General features: G+C 38.2%; 1 protein-coding gene across 1 annotated transcript in view; it reads right to left on the bottom strand.

Annotated features, from left to right (window-relative positions):
- CNTNAP2 (contactin associated protein 2) overlaps positions 1-24,538 on the bottom strand; it is a gene marked incomplete at both ends in the record, with an annotated part of 2,035,904 nt that overhangs the window by 372,705 nt on the left and 1,638,661 nt on the right. The window contains one exon of the mRNA XM_082846865.1: positions 4,494-4,621. Within this exon, the coding sequence (XP_082702991.1) occupies positions 4,494-4,621 (128 nt within the window). The remainder of the gene's footprint in view (positions 1-4,493; positions 4,622-24,538) is intronic.

Genomic DNA, 24,538 nt, shown 5'->3' with positions numbered 1-24,538 from the left:
TACATTTCATGGGAAGAAATGGAGAAACGAAAAGAACGTGGAGCATCTGCTCTGGAACCACACGGTTCTTCTGGCCCCAGCTCTGAAACTCATTGGCAAACCATCTAATAGGTCAGATTCTGTTTTCTCATTGGTACAAAATACAAAGCTATCACCGCATACAGGATGTTGGGAGAATCAAGAGAGAAGATGAATATAAAGTGCATGGCTTGCAGCCTGCATGCTGGGCCCTTTCCCTTTCTCGGCTCTTCCAAGCCTGAAGCAGCAAAGAAAAGGGGGACAAGCAAACTGTCTACTCTTCTCTGGAGCCTGGGGAGCGGCTTCCTCTGCACAATCAAAACCGCTTCCTGAGCCCAGATGAGCAGCTGCCCCTCTCTCCTTGTCTAGTCCTCTTAGGCGGCACTGAGTGTGTCTCATACCGGGAGATAGTGTGGCCTGTGTGTGCCCCTGGGTCCATCCTATGGGGAATGATACTCATTTGAGCCCCCAATGAAATTGTCTTATCCTGGGAGAAACAACATGTAGATATAGTCATTGCCTTGCCTTCCTTGGTAAGGGAATGGCTGGTGATGGCCCTGGTCTGTAAAAGTCTTACAGTAAAGACAGGGTGGCCTTTATATATCTTGGGCACATATGATTGCATTCCCAAAGGAAAAAAGGCCAATGTCGTTTGGATGAAACGCCGTTATCGGCTGTGTTTCTTTCACTCTCAGCTTTGTCTCTGTCCTCTGAGTGCTCCTGAACCAGATGTGGTCTGCCTTGCCTTTTCTTCTTGGCCTCTCAGTCACCTCTGTAGCTCTAAGAACTTGAATTTACATCTTAAACGCCCACCATGACTCCAGTCCGGCCGTGCTGACAGCCAGGGCGGGTTTCAGGCACGGACGCAGAAGTCCTTGAGTAACATGTTTTCCTGATTGTTTCTACCCAAGTATATTAAAAACACTTGTCTTTGTAGCAAACTTGCTCCTAATTAATTGTTTAAAGTCTCTGTATCCCTAGAGGAGATATGGGAAATCTTTACCTTATATGGTTGAGAATAAAACAATTATCTAGCAAATACTTTCTACAATTAATCATAGTCACTATATATAGTACAAAAAAGATTCCTACCTCCAAAACCCGAAATAGTTTGTTTTTGAACTAATTCCATAGAAGTTTAGCAACTCCGTCCAAGAACAATTATATTTTAAAATTTGAAAACAATTTCTTCTCTGTCAGCCGTTTTGGTCCTCTAAATAGCTCTCGTGTTTCTTCCTAGGCGAGTGCGCATGGTTTAAGGGGGTAATTTGTCATTTTACCTCACTTTTTATCTTAGCTAACCATCCATCCTCAGTCACACTTGCAGTTTTAGATTTGAGGCTTCCATTTGAACGTGTTTGAAAAAAAAAAAACCCCAAAGTATAAGGGCATAAGCATTTTTCAGTGCCATATGGGAAATGCAGCAGGTCTGGAACTCACTGATTTTCTTAGCATTTTGATTATATGGGTCTGAGTTCAGATGAATCGAAGTAAAAATGAAACTCAGCAGGCATGATGAAATCAACTGAAACTGCCGAAACGGTTGGTCAGAGCCCACAGAAACTGTTTCATTCTCTGAGACTGGGAGGTAGAACCAGACCTAATTCAAGAGACAGCTTGCGAGGGCTGTCATCATTCAACTCCTCAAATAGAGAAAGACATTTCTCAACAGTGGATTTGGGTTTTTTAAACTACCTTTGCACAGACTTCAGTAAACGACACAAAGTTAATCTCTGCAAACAACAGGATATATGCATGATACCACTTTTTAACTTATACGAATTGGAATCTAATCCCCCCAACATTCATGCTGTGTTGGTAACTGGACGTGGGTGGGGAGAGACCCAGATGAAATACTTTTAAAACAATTTAATTTCTGCCGTTGACTCAAGAATGAGAATGGAGTCGGGGAAACAAGCCTGACCTCATGCAGAGAAAGCTGGTTATGTTCTCTGATCTGTCTTTCCTCTGGGAGCCTCCCAGAAGCAGCAAAAGGGGGCACAGAAATTTGTTGCGTAGATGACACTTTAAAAGAAATATTTTGTTCATTTGTAAAACAGAAAGGCTAATATTTACCTTACCTACCTCGCAGGGGGCTGTATCCAAGGACACCATACATGTGTAAAATCTGGAAAGTGCTATGATGTAGACACTTTATCATTACTGTGTCCACGTTAGAACATTCTTAAAAGGAAGGTGAGCATCAAAACTGCTAACTACTACCTGGCAATTCAGGTACGAGGTATATAATATTGCCGGTTGCCTACAAAAAACGAAGATCTCTCTCTCTCTCTCTCTCTCTCTCTCTTTCTCTTGGACACAGAAATATTCCACATAATTGCAATTAAAAATTGACTGAGCTTTTATTTTCATGAAGTATCAGGTAAAATACAGATTAAGTCTTGAAGCTGCAGTACTACAAGAATCCTGAGGCCATGCAGTGTCAATGAACAGGATAGCTCTTTGTCTATCAGTTGGTCCTAAGAATGTCTCTAAGAGCAACAGCCTTGGGAAAGAAATGCAAATGAACACTGACCACCGTACTTCTCCTATTTTCTCTATTTAAATATAAAGTCTGCCTGAAATATACTATTTATCACTCCTTTCTTGAGCACCAGTTGCAATAATTTTAGATCACAAGTCTATTAAATTATAAAACATTTTGTTTTCCAATACTTTTTAATATGCATTTCTCAAAACATGGTTTGAAATTCTGTTTGTAACTCACCAGAGTACCTAGTAAAGTGCTAGACAAATAGCAGACACATAATAAATTCTTCCTGAGGACTGATTTATTAAGAGAAAGCATGCTAATATTAACTATAAACTGTTAATACACTCCCACATATACTATTTAAAGTACCTGGACTCTTTAAGAGTGGTAAAAAAAATTTGCAGAAGTGGGATTGTATAACTATATTGACTTAATCCATCACTTAATGGGAACCCTTTCTCTAATTTAAGGCTAACTTTAGAATTAGAATTGATAAGTGAGAACTACTCTTTATATATTAATGAGTAATTATGACTTAATGAAACTGATTTTCATTAGATAACCCATGAGAACCTGCCTATTTTGAGAGTGACACTATAGTCCATCTCTCAAAATATGTGTTTAAAAAGGCATATATATTATTATTTTATGTCAATATCTTTTCTTAAGCAGTCGAAACAAAATTTCTTATTGCACAGTTCTACTAAGCTAGTCAAATGAAGTATTATTGTTTAATAAATGCATGACAAAGCTCTTTTGACCAGTTTCATTTTAAGGATAGCATTTTCATTTTCTCTGTGTGAGAAGGGAAAAATCACTACAAACTCCATCTCTCTTTTGTATCAGGAACACTGCATGGTTTAATTGCTGACAGCCTTGATGTACTAAGTAGTAAACAGCTGAGCATGCCTCATTACATTCCTTAGGACACCTCTTCGAGTGGATGCGATAATTTATTACATTGAGTAGGTCTAATTCTCCCTTGATTTATGGCAGCGGTAATAACATTCCATCTGACAGAATGCTTTGCTAGGAGGAATCCAGATCTAGGCACTAAAATCTTTATGGCCTCCCCAGGAGGAGTTGGGACGCAGGTGGTATTCTGAGCACCATGGCAGAGAAAAAGGAGGAGTTTGCCTGAGGTCTTCCGACAAGTCAGCTACTCAGGGAACAGAATCTAGTCTCCTGATGCCTAGCACACAATCACAAAAGCATACTCCTGGAAGAGCTACCCAATCATGTGTGCAGAGAAGAGGGGAAACGACACCCAGGATGCTCACTGCAGAATCCCCACAGCAGCCTGTCACCAGTCCCCTCCGACTACGCATAAAGCATACTGAAGGGTATCGAACAACATAAAATCCTAATGGTACCCTTAATTAGGTGGGATCATCAGGCTAACTCCCTGACTGCCAACAGCCCCAAATTCCTCTCTGTGGTGCCCAATCTTGAAAGCAAGATGTAGTTACAGAAACACTCTTTGGCTTACAAGGGACCATCAAGCTCTGATGATGGTGAAATTTGATAGCACTAATGTCCAACTTTATGTGACCATAATCCAGGTTTACAATGATACATTAAGCCCTAATGCTACTATTTATATCACCGTAAACTCAGTTTCCGGTGATATAAATAGTTATGCTAATGGCATTAACGGCAGCACTCAGTGCAATCACAGCTGTTGAGTGCTGCTTTTATGCTATTAGCATTGCTACTTGTATCACCATAAACTTAGGTAGTCACATTTGTTACACAGGAATATACAAGAAAGATGGATAGCCACATTTTACGCCCATATCTAGCCTCCTGTACTGGAGACTTACAGCTTGCTGCCCTCCTCTGTGTATTAAGGTCTGCCTAGCTCTCCATTTGGCTCTGTTTATACCGAACAGCAATCTGTTTTCTGCCAACCTCGCGTTTGCTGGGAAACACTATTTAAAATTGGTAAGGAGGTGCCAGGCCCAGCTACGGGCACACTTACTGTCTCCTTGGCAGCGCAGGGGACCCACACTCAGTTTGGCTTCCGAGCCTTGCCGGTCAGTATCTCCAACCACCACCTGGCTTACTGGCAGGTGATCTTTGTAGGATAAGAAGCCAGCGTCCTTCCTCCTGAATCACAGGGAAAGACAGAAAAGCATGAGGAGGCTAAGTTAGAAACATGTCTTTTTTGATCATTGTTTAAGTTGTCTAACAATTGACCACATTCCAATAAATGCTCAGAGGCGCACTAAGTAGAACCACAGTTAGAGTTGTTCCCTCTCTTCCACTGGGTGGTTTCACAGCTCATGGCTCAGAAGCAACTGTGCCCGCTTTGCCTTCTGGAAAACAAAACTGACACCCTGATTTCCAGAGAGTCACAACCAATACACAGCATGCTATTTCAGGTTGAGTGTAGACTACCATGTTGCTTGAAGTACACACATCAAATGCTGAGCATGCATGCAGAGTCTGCTGTTGTCAGGGAATCAAAAGTTCAACAAAGCCAACCTGATCTCTTGCATAAAATTAGAAACAAAACCCTATTAAAAAGCTCCCTTGTCTCCTTAATTGCTTTGAAGCAGTTGCTTCAGAGGCTTTCTTCCCTGCTGCGCATCAGCTAAATAAGAGATACTTTTAGGTCCTTCATCTCTTCTTGTTTATTTTAACAACTGAAAGAGTTTATGCAACGTTTGGAACACAGAGCAGGTGCTCGCTGTCTACTTCCATCAATAATGAGGAGTGGAGTTGAGATGCGAGCCCAATTTGGCTTTTCTCTTAGATTTGTTCTCCTGTATATTCTGTATCTATCTTGTTTCAGGTCTCCTAACTCAACCCCATACCCACCCTAAATAGAGGAAGAGGGCAAGGCTAGTTGTAAAGTATTGATTCTAGGATGAAGCACAGAAATATAGGAGATGTTCTTAGGGATGGAACCAAGGTGAGTTACCATGCAGCACAGATTTCACCTTAATAGGAAATTCCTATCCCCTCATCCTCTTTTTGTGCTGCTGTGGCCGAGAGATCCCCTCATGTGGGGCTAGATGACTGGGAGGCACAAATCAGTGTTAAGGTCATTCCACAGATTTATCTTTTTGCATGATTTTGTGCACTGTTCAGCCTGAATGTAAATTTTGAAATTGTATGTACAACTGATCACAGGAGAGAAAACTGATTTTGGATGATAGAAGAATGAGAGAAAAGTTGGCGGGCGGGGGGCGCTGGGAGGAATTGGGAGATGGGGATTGACGCATATTCACCATGGATACTGTGTATAAAATGGATAACTAATGAGAACATACTGTATAGCACAGTGAGCTCTGTTTAATGCACTGTGGTGACCTGAATGGGAAGGAAGTCCAAAAGGGAGGGGATATTTGTATATGTATGGCTGACTCATTTTGCTGTACAGTAGAAACTAACACAATATTGTAAAGCAGATATACTCCAATAAAAATTAATTCAAAAAAAAAGAAGAATGAGGGAGAGAGCTCAATAATCAGGTTAAAGATCTGTCATCTGCATCTCTTGCAGGGAATTGAGGAGAACCAACTTGGAAACCTGTCTCTAAAAGGCTATGCTGTTAGGAGCAGTTACTTGCTCCTCTGACCTTCTAGAAAGTCACTGAACATATGCTCCTTCATGTGTCAGGACCCACAGAAACCCAGGAAGGAGTCACAGAATTTAGCCAGTGGACCGCAAACAAGTGTATTTTCCACTGCCTTAGTTATTTCAATGAGTTTCCAAGATGAAGTTTAAAAAAAAATTTTTTGGGGGCTGCTGCCACATGGCATGCGGGATCCTTAGCTCCCCGACCGGGGATCGAACCCTCACCCGCTGCAGTGGAAGTGTGGCATCTTGACAACTGCACCGCCAGGGAAGTCCAAAAAAATATATTTTTTTAATCATATGAGAACTAAGATCATGCAGAAAAGCACTGTGATTCTTACTGACACTGCAGCTACTGGTGACCCAGCCTCAAATCATTTGTAAACCCAACTCCTTATATTAGAACTTCTATCAGTTAAAATCATGTTAGAGAGGGAAGAAAGTCTTTGCTATTAAATTTGATATTTAATGTTTCTTAAAGGGACAATAAATGAAAGCACCCTTAATAACATACTGTGATTTGACAACTTAGTAGAGTAATGTGCATTCCTGTGGAATTTCAGGCCGGGATTCTCTACAAGTTCATTATCACTTAGAATTAACTGACTCCAGATCAGGGATTTGTGACCTAAGTCCTGAGAACCATTCATCTTGTCGCTTTTTCTGTGATGGCCCATAAGCTTTTTTTTTTTTTTAAAATATTTATTTATTTGGCTGCGCCAGGTCCTAGTTGCAGCATGCGGTATCTGTAGTTGCGGCATGCGTACCCTTAGTTGTGGCATGTGGGATCTAGTTCCCTGACCAGGGATGGAACCCGGGCCCCCTGCATTGGGAGCGTGGAGCCTTAGCCACTGGACCACCAGGGAAGTCCTATTTTTTTAAAATTTTAAATGGTTGAAAAGAAATCAAAAGCAGAATAATATTCTGTGCCATGTGAAAATTACCTAAAGTTCAAAGTCAGTGTCCATAAATAAAGTTTTACTGAAATAAAGTCACTTTTTAATTTAACTTTTTTTTACAATATTGTCTATGGTGCTTCCAGGCTACACTGGCAGAGCTGAGTAGTTATAATAGAGACCATATGGCCCTCAAAGCCTAAAATATTTATTATCTGGCCCTTTATAGAAAATGCTTGCCAACTCCTGCTCCAAATCATCAGTGCCCCTTTTTCCTCTGGGAATTTATTGAGCAAATATCCCACTGACAAGCATGGTGGCCTAATGTGCAACTTATCCCCATAGTCGAGTATAGGGTTAGGGAAGGGGCATGAGAATATCTCTGAGGTGGGGAAAAAAGCATTTAAGCCAACATTTATTTACTCTAGCAGTGAGAAGTAACTTAAACCTTATTAATAATTAACTTTCTGATGGACGTCACACTAGGTGGCCTGCAGTCATGTGTCAGGATGCTCAACATCCTTACCTGATACTTGGTATTGTTGGTTCATGTACAATGAATGAGAAAGTGACTACTTTGTAACAAATCTTGTGTTAATATAGGAGTATTTTGGAAACAAATGTTTGGAAATATTCCAATCACTATGTAATCTTATTGCCAAAATTTGTATGTGCATAACCTCATAAGAATTTACACATCTACACACTTCCACAACTTGGAAACATAATTTTAAAATATTTGTAATAATCTTGTAAATGTAGAGTTCCAGTGGGTTTTGGACTTATTTTATAATACTGAAATGGGTCATTATTCAGTTACTTTGCAAATAAAACTGATTCAGAGATGATAGAAATTTACTACATTTGATCAAAACCTTTGCATTACTGGTCAATGAAACTGAAAAATTAACATCATGATTCAGTAGGTGCACTTAGCAATATACCTTTGTCTAGTTTGTTATATGTACCTTTAGGTAATATTTTTCAACTATGATAGTCAATAAAGTCAAGTATCAAAATGAAAAACACAGAGAGGCAGATCTTCAAATTGGTAATCCAAGATTAGTTAAAATAATATGTATTTAATCACATCACAGTTACTAAAACAATTAAAGGTAAAATGATTAATTTCTATTAATATTTTAGAGAAGATATTATTAATGACAACTTTATATCATTTTTAAAAACTTAATTTTTTATATTGAACATAAAATGTTAATTCACTAGAACCTGTATCTTACTTTTATACTTATTTGTAAATATGTGCTCAAAAAAATTTTAAATAGCGTATCAAAAAATATGAAGAACACTGCTCTAATTCATAGAAAATAATAACAATACAGCATTTATCATTGAATACCTGTGTATATTAGACTATTTCTTGTATACAACATCTAATCTGAAATCAATTCTTCCATAGAGGCATCATTATCCCCATTTTACTGATGAGAATCAGAGAATTTATCTTGACCAAGGTCACCAGCTCATAACTATTTGGATTCAAATCTAGATTATCTGGATCCCAATCTAGGATTTTCCACAAAAAAGAGGGGAGAAACAAAACAGAAGAAAACCAAAAGACAACTATGTCAATTAAAGGCCTTTTTCTTTTAATTTTCATTTACAGATGAGGTGAAAATGTACCTTTTTAGATACACTTAGGTATCCTGAAACATTGAGAAAATTATTTGTGATTAGTAAGTTCAAAGGTATCTGTAATGTTATACTCACAGGCATCCCCTACGCCATCAGCACACCAAGTAAAAGTGGTCTAGAACTACCCCATCCCCAAGCTAACCACTGTTTTTAATGGTATATTGAAGTTTACAAAAGGTTACAGTTCAGCTAATACAGAAGTCTCCCTTAGCCTCGGGGGATACGTTCCAAGACCCCCAGTGGATGCCTGAAATCACAAATAGTACTGAACCCTATATATACTATGCTTTTTCCTATATGTACTGTATATATCTGTGATAAAGTTTAATTTATAAATTAGGCACAGTAAGAAATTAACAACTAATGATAAAATACAACAATTGTAACAATATACTGTTATAAAGATGTGAATGTGGCCTCTTTCACACACACACAATATCTTATCATCCAAATTTAATGCCTTTTGCATCCTAACTAAGCACTGTGTTGTAACGTTTGCAGTTTGAGGTATGACAGCAAAACTACCACGAATTTCTTTTTCCTTCTTCACAGCTTCATGGACAGAACATTCGTTCTCACCACGAATCTTAGCAACGTCAGCATACAGTTTTCTTTCCTTACTAAGTCACCACCTTTTCACTTAAAAGCAGCATTAATGGCTTCTCTTTGGCGTATCTGAATTGCCAGCATCACTGCTCTTGTGCTTTGGGGTCATTATTAAGTAAAACGAACAAAAGCACTGCAATTTTAAACGAATGAATTGTTTATTTCTGAAATTTTCCATTTAATATTTTCAGATCACGGTTGACCATGGTTAACTGAAACCATATACAGCAAAAACTTGGATGAGGGACTACTGTAGTGATAACCCTAAGATATTCCTTAACCAAACCAAGAAAATAGGAGAAAATAATTATCAGCTGAGAAAAAAAAAATACAAAGTTACCTTCTCGATCACTTTTGATCAGGGATATAAATAGGCCCAGGGATTTTAAAGTCACAAACAACTGTTTGTGAAACTCACCAAACAGTCAACTCCGCTGGAAACAAACTGGTTGTGGAAACAAATTCATGGGTGGCAATAAAGTGGTTTGGCTAGCATGAAGTTTCTTGTGTGATCCTACAGCATAACCCACTTTCAAAAAATGATGTGTGGATGAATAGAAAATAACCTGAGACCTGATGAGGCACCCTTCCAAATACCTATAAGACTTCTATCTTAGCACCTGTGTGAAAATTATTTAGCAAGCAAAACAAGCTTCATTGAAAGTTATGATCTTTAATGATGGAGGTCAATCTAATTTAGGGAGATATTCAGTAACTATTTATCATGTTAGCATAATCTAATTACATCTATTGCTAAGCTGGTACATTAGAAAAATTCTATCATCCATTTCAAATAGGCCCTGAACTCAGACTCTTGCATAATCTTTCTATCAGTGTTGTTATTAAAGGAAAACTTGATTCTACAGAGTTTGCTTCTCCAACCTGGCATTACAGTTATTTTGCGTCAGTACTATTGTTCTGAGGAACTCTGTCTTACTCTGCTGCTCTTCCCTTGCCTTCTTTTCTTATCCTGCTGAGAAAGCAAAAAGCACGCTCGTCTTGCCCTTAGCTCAGTAAAAAAACAAATCCTTAGAGGAAAATAAACCGTCCAAGTGCCTGCAATTATAAGCTTGCTTTTCTACCAGATGTTATAAAAGTTACCACACTATGAGTATGTTCTATAATTCTAGCAGAGAAGAATTTCTTCTGCTTTGTGAAGTTTTAGAAGTACTTGTTTACTTAAAACAAACAAACAAATAGAATTACAGTCAGTGAACATTCATGTATTTCCATCACAGAATCACCAAGGTAGAAATTTCTGGAAGAATACAGGAAGTCAAAGATTTAGCTACAGAAGATGTCAAAGAGACATAGAAATGGGGAATAAACACATGAGAAGATGCTTAATATTATTAGTCATTAGAGACATGCAATTAAAAATCTACTGAGACGCCACCTTACTCTTATCAGAATAACAGAAAAGACAGATAATAAGTGTTGACGAGGATTTGGAGAAACTGGAATCATCATACATCGCTCATGGGACTGCAAAGTGGTGCAATCACTTTTGAAAGTAGTTTGGTAGTTTCTAAAAAGTTAAACATAGATTTACCATATGACCCAAAACTCCATTCCTGGATATCTACCCAAGAGAAAGCGTATGTCCACACAAAGACTTCTAGGTAGATGATTACAGAAGCTTTATTCACAACAGCCCCAAAGTGGAAACAACCCAAATGTCCATCAACTAGTAAAAGGTAATCAAAATGTAGTATATCCATTATATAGTATATCCACACAATAGAACACTGTTCATCGGCAAAAGAAATAAAATGTGGATACATACAACACAAAGTGAATAAACCTCAGCAACACGATGCTAAGTGAAAGAAGTCAGACACAGAAGACCACATACGCCATAACTCCATTTATATGAAATGTCCAGAAAAGGCAAATATATAAAGATAGAAAGTAGATTAGTAGGTGCTGGGGTCTGGGGATGGGAATAAGGATCAATGGCAAATTCCCAAACTAAGTTTATAATAGAAACTGTATCTCATTCAGCAAAAACCAAATATCTATGGTTTACCAGGACATGCCTAAAAGTAAAATTCTATTCAATTGTCACCATTTGCCGCTGTAATCTCCTGGAAATGCCAATACTTTATAGCATCAAATTTTCATCTCAAGGACCATTTCTAAACTTTTTGGGATATTTTGTGTAATTTTGGTTCAAACAATATGTTCAAATTTCCTATAAATTTTTGTATCTTTCCTCTGGATCCTTTCTGTCTCCTAATGGCCATCCCCAGACATTATGCTACTTTGGAAGAAACTAAACTGTACTTTTTCCATAGCGAGTACTTGGAAAGAGTAGGCCAGATGGGTGTAGCCGAGATGACAGACAGGAAGATCCTGAAATCACCTCCTCCCTCAGGCACACCAAAATGACAACTATTTACAGAGAAACTATCTATGAGAACAACCTGAAGACCAGCAGAAAAAATTTTCCACAAGTAAAGATGCAAAGAAGGAACCACAAGACAGGCAGAAGGAGTGGAAACAGTGTATAGTCAAGACCACACTCCTGGGAAGACAAATGGGAGAAAATCACAATTGCAGAGGTTCTCGCCAAGGAGCAAGGGCTCCCCAAGCTGGAGGTCCTGCCCTGGGAAGATGAGCTCCCAGAACATCTGGCTCTGAAAGTCAGTGTGGCTTGTGTACAAGAGAGCTGGAGGGCTGTAGGAAACAGAGACTCTGCTATTAAAGGATACCTGTAAAATCTCATACCCTCTCAATCCAGAGTAGGGGGAGTATTTTGAAAGAAGCCTAGGTCAGACCTACTTGCTGATTTTGGAGAGCCGTTTAGAAAGGTAAGGAGCAACTGGGACTCCTTCTGGGGACACAGAGGCTGGCAGCAGCCATTTCGGAGAGCTTGTTCTGCCATGAGGACGTCAGTGCTCGCAAGAGCCATTTTGGAGTCTTCCCTCTAGCCTATTAGTGCTGGGGCTTACCTTCCCACCAGTGGGCTGGCACCAGCCCCAGGTCCTCCCAGACCCAGCAGCCAGCTGCCCTGGACATGGACCTCTCTACCAAAAAGCCAACACCAGTCTGGGGTCCCCCCAGGCCCTTCACGCAGCCACCCGGGACTCAGCCTTGCCCATTAGTGGGCTGGCACTGGCCCTGGGAGCCCCTGGACTGCACAGCCAACTGCCCTGGGACTCAGCCCTAACCACCAGCAGGCAAGAAGGCACCACACAAAGCAGGACCTGGCAGCCAACTGGGCTGAGGGCCAGCTCTGCATGCCAGCATGCTCACAATAGTCAGCTCCTCCACAACGGAAGGTCCCATGCAGCTCACACAGAGGGCATCCACAGAGCATATAGCTATGGTGACCAAAGGGGAGTTTGCTGCTGGGACCCACAGGATGTCTCCTATAGAAGGCCACTTCTCCAAGATAGGGAAAATGTAACTGACCTATCTTATACACAGAAATAAACACAGAGAATTAGGCAAAATGAGGAGACAGAGGAATATGTTCTAAACAAACAAACAAGACAAAATCCCAGAAGAACTAAATGAAGTGGAGATGAGCCACGTACCTGATAAAGAGTTCAAGGTAATGATTACAAAGATGCCAAATGAACTTGGGAGAAGAATGGATGAGCACAGTGAGAAGTTTAACTAAGAGTCAGAAAACATAAAGAAGCAAAGAGGTGACAAATACAGTAACTAAAATTAAAAATACACTAGATGGAATCAACAGTAGATTGATGTAGTAGTAGTAGTAGATGATACTACTACTGTAGATGATACAGTACAGTAGATGATGATGTAGTAGTAGATGATACAGAGGAACAGATCAGTAAACTGGAAGATGGAGTAGTGAAAATCACCCAAGCTGAACAGAAAAAAGAAATTTAAAAAATGAGAATAATTTAAAAGACCACTGAGACAACATCAAGTGTACGAAAATTGGCATTATAGGGATCCCAGAAGGAGAGGAGAGAGAGAACTTATTTGGATAAATAATAGCTGAAAAGTTTCCTAACCTGGGAAAGGAAATAGGCATCCAGGTCCAGGAAGCACAGAGAGCCCCAAAGAAGATGAACCCAAAGAAGTCCACACCAAAATACATTATAATAATTTCATAATAAATGGCAAAATTAAAGATAAAGAGAGTCTTAAAAGCAAAAAGAGAAAATCAACTAGTTACCTATAAGAGAACTCCCATAAGACTCTCAGCTGACTTTTCAGCAGAAGCTTTGCAGTCCAGAAGGAGTGGCACAATATATTTAAAGTGATGAAAGGAAAAAACCTACAACCAAGAACACTCTACCTGGCAAGGCTAACATTCATATCTGAAGGAGAGGTCATCAATAAGGATTACCATTGCATGATGATAAAGGGAACAGTCCAAGAAGAGGATATAATAATTGTAAATATATATTCATCCAACATAGGAGCACCTAAATACATAAAGCTGATATTAATAAACATAAGGGGAGAAATTGACAGTAACACAATAGTAGGGGACTTTAACACCCCATTTACATCAATGGACAGATCAACCAGACAGGTAATCAATAAGGAAACACAGGCCTTAAAGGAACCCTCGTACACTGCTGGCTGGAATGTAAATCGGTACCACCACTATGGAAAACAGTATGCAAATAATGTCAAAAATTGAAAATAGAACTATCATATGATCCAGCAATTCCACTTCTGGGTATTTTTCTGAAGAAGACAAAAACACTAATTCAAAAAGATATAAGCAGCCCTATATTCACTGCAGCATTATTTATAATAGCCAACATATGGAAGCAACTTGTGTCCAACAACAGAAGAATAGATAAAGAAGATGAGATATATACATATATATAAATAATGGAATATTACTCAGCCATAAAAAAGAATGAAATCTTGCCATTTGCGAAACATGTACGGACACCTGGAGGGTATTATGCTAAGTGGAATAAGTCAGACAGAGAAAGACAAATATTGTATGATTTCACTTATATACAGAATCTATAAAATAAAACTCTCAAACAAATATAACAAAACAGAAACAGAGTCATACATACATAAAACAAACTGGTGGTTGCCAGAGGGGATGGGTTGCGGGGATGAGTGAAATAGGTGAGGGAGAATAAGAGGTACGAACTTCCAGTTACAAAATAAATGAGTCAGGGGATATGACGTACAGCATAGGGAATGTGGTAAATATTTCCCTATGGTAAATTTCCCTATGGTAAATATTTAATAACTTTGTATGGTGACAGATGGCAACTAGACTTATTGTGGTAATCATTCTGTAATGTATAAAAATATTGAATCACTATGTTAAATATAATATTCTAAGACAATTATACTTCAGTAGAAAAGGTAACTGTGAGATAACAGATGTGTTAATGAGCTTGATTATTTCACAATGTATACATACATCAAATCATCAAGTTGTACACCTTAAATACATACAATAAAAAAAAGTAGGTCAAAAGGTAAAAACCTGTAAGAATTTTCCTGAGTTTTTCTGGATAGTTACTATTCTACTATTAACTTGCACTAAAGATGTCAGATTCAGTAGTATTATTTTTATTAAAGGACTTTGCATTGTTCTTATTCTTTCCATCTCTTAAATAAAAAACACATAAATAACTCAGAGTTGTATAGAGTTTAAAAATACTCAGTGCTTTCCCTTGGATGATCTCATTTGCTCCCTATAACTTTGGAGGTACAAGGAAATAAGGATATACAATTGAACCTGACAAATTTTGATTCCCAAATAACTGTTCAGAAACATATCCATTATGCAAAGTGAGACAGACTCCACCAAGGAATGAGATGTGTCTTCAAGGTATAGTACCAAATACTACCTAATTATTTACTAGTTCATACCTAATGTACATAAGAAAGGCAGGAAACATACAGACTCAAGTCAAGGATAGTTTTAGTTAAAACATTTGTTTTCAAGTAAGTGAGAATTTTTATTTGCTTTTTTAATTAATTAATTTTTTTTTGGTCCTCAACTCCATCTTTCTATATCTCCTCTGCCTGGGGATGCACTCCTCGGCCTTTCCTTTAACAGGAAATTAACACTCTCATTCTTCCTCTGACCTTGCCCCTATTAAAAGCCACTTTCAGAGGAAAATGTGACATACCATTCCATCCATGTTTAAGAAAAGCAATGCCTTAATGAGACAAAAGACTGCTCTTAGAAATCATATCTCTCTGAATGGTGGAGGTTGGATTGGGGAGAGGGAGGAATATTGCTAGCACCACTGAAACAACTACATGGAGATGATTACATGTTCTTAAAAAGGCAGCCCTACCATCACCATGAAGCAGGTTGGCCAGTTCCTCTAAGTTCATTTACGAAAATCATGATCAGAAGTCAATGCCTTTGTGCATAGAGCACATGGGGGCTATCTAAGCATGGCTGGATCATGAGAAGTTGAAATAAACAACAGAGTTGTCTAATACACAATAAAGTAGAACTTTTAAAATACTTCTCACGGCGTCCTCAGTCACCATTGACTACTGAGCTTTCCTCAATGGATGTACAGTACTGTTTTCTACAAAACAATTAGAGTAATTAAGAAAACAACCGTCACAATTAGATCTTTAGAATCCCTGAGTATGTCCCCTAAGAAACGGAAGTAATTACAGATTCAATTACTCCTTTTCAGTGGGAATAGCTTAGGCCTTTTGTAAATGCACGGCAATTATCTGTTCAGTTTAGAATCTCTTAGAAAGCCTTTGTAACCATTTCAGGATTCTACGCAAATTGTTCTTTGATTTTCCTTCTGGAATGCAAGTTCCCTGAGGCCAGATATGTTGTCTCATGCAACTTTATAAACCGAATACTAGTAAGCTCCTAAAAGTGGCTCATTCTGTATGTTTCATGGTTGAACACATGAAGCCATCTAGGCACAATCCTAAAATAGTAATCAGTATGTGCTTACTATCAATGGTGAGCAATGAGAAAGAGACCTTCCTTATAACTGGAGTTCCTTGAATGCTCTTTAAACAGTTTCATTATTTCTTTTCTGTAATTGAGGTTTTATTTTTTCTTTAGAAAACCATATTCAATTAGAAGTTTCATATATAATTAATATAATGGAAAGAATTAGATCTTAAAGACAGGAGTCCTATTTCAACTCTGCATCTATGTAAACGTAAGTTACTCAATTTATCTGGGCCATGGTTTCTCTACATAGATAAGCTATATATTTTGGTTCTGAAGGGTATCAGAATATGGAACTTCAAAGTATGCCTCTTTGGCATATAGAGTATTTTGAGCTAAAGGCCATTGAGGTCGGCAAGACACAGGAAAAGTTCTAAAAACAGGGCACAAGTTTTCTTTTTGTAAAGGAAACCTGCATAAGAAATCTTACTAAACAACTCTTCTTTACCATGCTTCTCCTGGTCACTTTCTCATAACTTGCCTCCCTCACACAGAAGTCCCAAACCCCTTGTCTTTTGGCTTAAGATGGTATATGAGCCCAAGTTCTAACCATCCCTTTGGGTTATTCATCACTGGGTACTTCCATAGGTACTACCATAGGTACATATTAACAAACATATTCTGTTTGTTTTTCTCTTGTTAATTTAGAGGACCCCAACTGAAGAGCCTATGATAGGTAGAGGAAAATATATATTTTTTCCTCCCCTGTAGTTCTTTGATTCTACTTATGTTTGTTTACTTTGTTATTACAGAAAACAAATAGTAACCATTTGAATAAATTTGGCAAACTTAAATGTGTGGCTTAAAACATAAATATTTGGTCTGTTTCTCAATGGCGTAGGGTCATTGGTAGCCCTTTGAGGATAGGACTTTGTGGTTCTATGTAGTTTCTCCAGAAAATATTAATACAGTATCCAACATATGGTTTGGAAGATTAGTTTTCACCCTTATTTTTCAGGTGAGATAACAGATTTGGAATAAAACTATGCCTGGTCTAAGGTATTCAACTAATTAGTGGCTGAACTAGGAAAAATAGACCAATCTCTACCACTCTAGAATTTAAGAAGAGAAAATGCATGTTTACATTTCTCAAATTCTGCTTAAATAATTTCAATTGTTTTCCTATAAATGATATGAAAATCTATTTTTTTTATCATATAGGAAAATTGTTTCACTGAATTGAACTATTTACACCCATATTTTCCCTAAACAAGGGTTCCTTGTGTTTTTGAAAACTGTGCCTCATATATTATATGATTGGCAAGGACAGAGTACTTGATGTGTGGCCTCCTTGACATTTCCATGTATTTTCGTCACTAGCAATTAATGGCCAACTACTGGCATCTCAAAAGTAGTCAATGGGAAAATCTTTGCTTATACTGGCCCTGTGTATCTTTTAAAATTAAGGTGAATGTTCTGGGTTCTCTGAGTGTTCCTAAAGCTTTATTTCTAACCAACAGACAAATGCAGACAAATCTCGTCACTTCTGACTCCCCTCTGCTTTGTCAAGCCTGCTCTTCAGTCTCGCTCCTGGCTCGATGGCCCTTCCTCTCTAGGTAGCTTGTGACTGGCCTCATCCCACAGGTTCTACATTTGGCCCACAGGGCACATGATGCATTCTTGTCTCACTGAACTCCGAAAGGGGGGTGTTGACTACATGCTGGAGTCCCTTCACTTTGAAGCTAGTCAGGGAGACTCCAGGCTGCTGTGAATTGGTCCTGTCCTCTCTAGCTCCAGCAGTCATAGGTCAAGCTCTCTGATTCATTCTCTGAAGTTCTCCCGTCCCTCTCCCATAATGGTGGGATGGTTAGAGGTAGATAGAATATGCTAACAACTCCACAAATAAATCTTTCCCATTGGTCTCTTAAACTTCTCCAGGAATTTCTAGGCTTCTCTTACGTCACCCAATGTAGGTAACTGAGCCAGAGCTGCACTTGGCTTTAGAACGTGGGGGTACTTGACCCCTTAGTCAAATTCACAGCCTTGGAGCCAGTGCTAAAAACTCCAAGACAACAGAAGTCACCTAATTTATGATCCTTTCCCTGAACATGAAAAAAATCCTAATAACATTAGGATTTAACATAAATATTAACATCAGATTTTCATCTGATTTATTCTCTGTGTAAAGTATTACTTCACTGTCCTCACAGGTTTTCACATCATGAAAGAGAATAATCAGACTCTCCACCCCCTAAATTTTTTCTTAACTAGATTATTCACAAGAACACTGGTTCTGATGAATTTGGCCTCAGAAGAAAATTTAATACACCTTGAATTTTTATTTTGTGGATCTGACCATCCTAAAAGGATGTGTTTTTTTCAATGATACAAGCATTCTTCTTTTAACTAAGGAGCATTGCTTTTTCCCTCTATTGCCATTTCTAAAGCCCCCTCCAAGTAACACAAATCCATAGAAATGATTCTTATATTGATGATTACCACACTCTTTTCTTTACAATCATCACATCATCCTTGACATATTTTGTCATTCCCACTTCATCTCAGCAGCTCATTTTTCTCCCCTAGTGCACAGAAAAGACTTGTTTGAAGGTGCAAGTGGTTTCCTTTACCCGTTTCTGAACTCTGTAGGGCCCTTAAGAGGATAGATATTTGTTTTTAAGTTATCAATATCCTGAAGATGCTGTGGGATGTAAACATGTGAAAAAGGCCTCAGCTAAAATAAGAAAAAGCACTTACTCTTTAGGATGGGATGGTCCAAATAAAAATCAAGTTTCAAATTATCTCTTGGTAACTGAGACTGATGCGAGGCAGAAGGCAGCCATGGAAAGAGGCTTAAGATTGCTACCAGTCTCAAGCATGAAGGAAGACAGATGACCCAAGGAAGCGGAAAATAAATGATCTGAAATTTGGGAGGGAGAAAGCCAAAATAATTATGTGTAATATAAGCCTGAAGGGAGCTTCAGGGAGAAAAAAAAAGTAGTCAATTATATTAAACATTGCAAAGATGTCTAGTATCTAAAAAATTAGAGTGCCCATTGGATATATTAATATGGAGATTATTGGTGGACCTATCTCAAAGACTTCCTGTAGAGTAACAAAGAAAATTTTCAGTGACTGATAATCAAATGGGAAACAAGAGGGTAGAGACCAACCCTAAACTGTTATTTTGAAGTTGGAATGAGAAATGAGAAATGGAAGAAGCAATAGGATAGAAGCTGGAGGAATCTGCAGCATCAGGAGATTTTGTTTATACACTGGGAGCTGAATCAATTATGTTGTATCACATATGTCTGTAATCAATTTGCTGACATTATTTTACAAGCTTTTGGAAGCAAAACTCATGAATGTCCTATGTATACAAGTAGTGTATAGATGGCATATAACCCTGTCCAGAGGGTGACTTGAAGTGGCATATAATTAGCACATTCTGACCATTGCTGGGGAATACAAATAACAAGTGCAGCTTCCTTTTGTTTCTAATCCAGGGAATAAAGAGCACCTGATCTCTTTCTTCAAATCAAAACTAATCAAGTGAGGAACACCTGGCCTTTCTAAAATGTGATAGCCGACATATTTTGGGAAAAGATTCTTGGACCTGCACCCTCGGAGAAAAGGACTGAAAGAAGAACTAACTAGATAATTTCACAGTGAGGTTTGGAGTTTCGTGGTTAACTCTAGCCAGCTGTGGCTTTGATGTTTATTAGGTTTGGAGAAAGACAGAAATTCAGTAACTCACTCAGGGACATTCTAAAACTTCAGTTAATTAGATTTTAATAAACAAGGTCATCTCTTTGGCAAGTTTACTTTGGAATTTAGAGGGTAAATCATTTACAATGTAGTCCAACTTACACAAATTAAGAGGCATATAAATCCTCCCCACAGAAGAAAGGCAATAAAAATCCTTCACTGTTAATTGAGCGATAGCAAATACTGTCAAAGAAAAGAGTGAGAGGCCTGAACTTGTAGGGCTATGCAAGTCTTGAACAGTGCAAAACTCAACTTAGTGGCAGTTTTATAGAGAGAATAAAGCATATGAGTGTCTTGTTCGTGTGGATTTATTTTGCTCTAAGAGGATCCAGGAGGGGAAATCGCCACATTCTTCTGAGAGGGAGAGTACCCAGTTTGCAAATAATCTGAAAATGGAAAAGTGATGAAACGAATCTGTGGAGGATTAGCCACTTTATTTCCTTGGAGTGCACACGATTTTGATGACGGATTTTAACCTTACTTAGAGGTTACATCAGTCTGCTTAACTGCCATAACAAGGCATCACATATTGGGTAGCCTAAACATTTATTTATTTTCTCACAGTCCTGGAGGCTGGAAGTCTAAGATCACAGTGCCAGAAGGGTTGTCTGGTGAGGTCTCTGTCCTTGGCTTGCAGACAGCCATCTACTCACTATGTCCCCACATGGCCTTTCTTTTGTTACACACAGAGACAGTGAGCTAGCTCTGGTGTCTCTTCCTCTTCTCACAAGGACACTCATCCTATTGGACTAGGGATCCACCATTATGACCCCAGTTAACCTTCATTACCTCCTTAAAGACCTTATCTCCGACAACAGCCACGTTGGGGGTTAGGGCATTAACATATGAATATTGGGAGGAGGTGACATAGTTCACAGTTAAGTCTATACAGTTGTATACAATTTTCCATGTTGAGTTTTGGAAACGTTAATTCTGGGAGATGATTATGGGTTTTCTGGAAAGAAAAAAGATATCTAGTCTCTCAAGTGTGGGAAATGCTGTATATGTTCTATATTTCACTCTTGGAGATGCAAAATACCAATTAGTAAAATAAAGACCATGACATTCCCTACATTGAGTAAAACCTATTTAACTTTGCTTAACCCAGAATCCTGGAAAATGGACTTTTCCCCCAGCACACATATCAGTATCCTGAGAAAAAACACTCTGCATTGTACTAGTCTGTGAAGCATGGTTTTTGGCATTCTGTGGCTTCTCAAATACAGCTTAAATGGCAAATCATTTACAGAGCTTTCAGATGAGATTGAGATAGAAAAGTAGAGAGCACTGGTGTGTACTTAACATCTTAATTATAGATGCTATGTTCGCCCTTGTGTGTACTTGTTCCCACCATACAAAGATAATGTGTCTTGATCAATTAATATAGAACAACTCCTGGGCTTCTGTAATAAAGCCCACTAAATTAGTATTCCTTCCATGGGAAAAAAATAAGAAGCTACTCGACCCAGATGTCCATCAACAGAGGAAAGAAATAAATTGTGATATACTCACATAATGGAATAAGGCACAGTGATGAAATAAAATGAACCATAGCTCCACACAAAAACCTTGTCAATATTAAAAAAAAAAATCACTGATGGGAAAAATCAAACATAAAAGAGTATATGCTGAACAATTCCATTTATATGATGGTCAAGAACAGGCAAAAATACCCTAGGAGAATAGAAGTCAGAATAGGAGTTACCCTTGTGGAGACTGTTGAGGAGGGGGCTAAGAAGCCAACCACGTTCTACTGAATAAATCTTGATCTGTTTAATTATTTTATGAGTACACCAACATATGAAATGATTGAGCTGTACATTTAATATTTGTACACTTCACTCTATGAAAGTTACAGCTCAAGAGGGAAAAGCATTGTGGCTCATTATTGCTTTCTAGGACAAAGATGAAATTCCCAATCCTGGCCCTTTCGCAATATGACCCTAAGTTACCATTCCAACATGCCATGTGCTCCAGGGGTCCAGGCATATAGAATATAATGTGGTATCCACTCCCTGCTTCCTGGACATCTGAACCATTTATTATTCAATGTCGCTGTTGACTTTCACGCTTTCCTCTGTTTGTACAGGCTGTCCCGTTTTCTGAGATGTCCTTCCTCTTCTTCCTGCCTATTGATATTCCACTCATTCTTGTCCAGTTGTTTCTTCCGTAAAGCCTCCCCTGAGGTCTCCAAAATGAATTCTTGTTCTTCATCTGGGTTCCCACGGCCAGCCATCCCTAGCGACGACGTACTTACAGCTGACATAGATTGGGAGTTTTCTGGGAATATTTCTCTCTCTGTCTCCATAGTGCACTGTTACTATGTATTCTCACTTTTGTCTTATCTTTCTCACTTTTGTTTTGGAGCATGTGGCCAACAAAAATATAATTCTAGGGAAACAGTAAGCTCTATAATTCCTTCTCCTCCTCCTTAGCCAGTGTGACCTTATTTTCTTGAATAAAGATTCTCTCTTACTCATTTTTGTAGCCACAAGACTTGACCTTGATAATGATGTGGCAATCATCTCTGTATTATAAGTAAATTTCACCTTTCTAGAAGCAGACAATTTGCATTGTGAATTAAACACGGTATATTTTACTGTCACATTTTTGTTGCTGTAATTAAGTGATCAGAAGGCAAGATTTTTGATTATATCATTTACAATAGTCATCTTTTTCCTGGGCAGGTTGGGATGCTGTTTGGGGGCTGGTGTCAAACTGCGCTCAATTTCTAGGTCTTCCTTCCACAATGGGCAGCTTGTCTGTCTCAACTTCCTCATCTGTTAAAAATTTTTCTGGGTGAAAGTTAAATGAGTTAACTGACTGTAAAGTACTTAGCACTGTGCCTAGCACAAAGTAAGCATTCAATAAATGTTAGTTTATACCATATGAAATTGCCAATATTCAACTGTTTCACATAAAAATGGCAGTTTCATATGATATAATGTAAACTATTATCAAAATCACCATTATCACTTCCCTTTACAATGCTGTCCATCAAAGGGCTCATAATTAGTTTCTTTTTAATATTCAGTATGATTGGTACACAAATTCAACATGTGTATACAGTAGGCTAGGCTCATGTGTATAAAGTAGGCTAGCATGTATAAAGCGTGCTGTAGGCTCATGCTTTTTCTCCCAGGTAGTGAAGGATGCCCTGCTATAGGCAGAAAGGGAACCAAACGGTCTCCAACTCTTCCTCTGAGAAGAGTTACCTCCTGTACAGTTTCATCAGCTTCAAACTTAATGACCAGAGCTCGTAAACTAACATTCTCACTCAAGTGCACACATTCTAATTAGATCCAAATATAAATTTCTTTAAACACTGTATCTACAAAATGACTTGAAAAAGGACTCATGAAGTTACTTAAAACTTTCAGGGAGAATTTGCTTCCTTATTCATTCAACAAATATTAATTGAGAGTCCACCAGGTTCCCGCCATTGGTCTGGTGGGAATGCAAAAATTAACGAGTCCTAACTCCAATCTTCAAGGAGCATACGGCTTACCAGGCTATTCATGTCTTATTTATTTTTCCATAATTAAATAATTAAATTAATACAATATTCCTCCACACTGGCACATCAGGGATCTGTCTCTTTTGTTTCTGTTTCTTTTTACCAATTTTCTGTTGCCTTCCTCTATTTTTTCTTTCTTAGCATTCCATTCTACAGTTTTTTAAGAACAAAGTTTACCCCTTTTGAATAATTTTAATCTCCTAATTTAATTCTTTTAATTAAGTCCATATTCATTTAAATAGTTATAAGCATTCTTAAGGGAATCACATTACTTAATTATAATTAGATAATGAGTATTCGATTACTGAGCTTCTAAAATAAAATTTATAATGCCAGGGACTGAAAAGCACGATATCTAGAATCTTTTATTATGGAATTACCAATGAGAATAATCTATTGGGAATAACTAACTTGTTCAAGCTGGTTAAAGCAAGTGCATGTGAAAGTAAATGTTTTAATATTACCTGATAGAAATAGCCTCCCCTTTATTTAATGTCTTTTTTCTGGAAGACTGTAGAACGCATTACTCATAATGCCATTCCTGGACACAAAGACCCTCTGAGACGGTAGACAATGGTACAGTTCACAGACTCCAATGTTTAAAATGTAAACCAGCAGCGTGGGATGGAGAACTCCCTTCTCTATGAGAATCTTCATCATCTTGTGCATTGATGCTTTGTGTATTCGTTAAATGACCACACCAGCTCATTTCAAATGGGTAAACAAGAGGTACCACTCACTGTGACTTCTCCAGGAAATATCAAATATTCTTGGTCTAGAAAGTAAAATAGATCTAAAAGAAGTACAACTATTTAGAAGGAAGCAGAAGAGAGATTAAGAAATGGATTTTTCATTTCTGTATTCTGGGGATAAAAGAGAGACAAAATGTTGAGGTTAGCTGGAAAGAGAAGTGCAGTACAGGGAATATAAATCATTGCTAGACAGGAAATATAATCTTTCAAGGAGCCAAGTAGGAGATATCTGATGTAAATAAGTTAGGTCTGAGAAGGAGACTGAAGTGTATAGAATCGAAAGATACTTGATTCAGAAGGCTTTTTACAAAAGGGGGATACAATGGACTTCTATAATCTATGTGCAGTTACCTCCTTGCATATAATTTGTATCTTCAGTTAACATCACCAACTATGTTT

Source organism: Leucopleurus acutus (genome assembly GCF_964270905.1).
Source record: "Leucopleurus acutus genome assembly, chromosome: 9".
NCBI classification, from domain to species: Eukaryota; Metazoa; Chordata; class Mammalia; order Artiodactyla; family Delphinidae; genus Leucopleurus; species Leucopleurus acutus.
The sequence above is the reverse complement of the archived record's forward strand: the minus strand, read 5'-3'. Positions and strand labels throughout refer to the sequence as shown.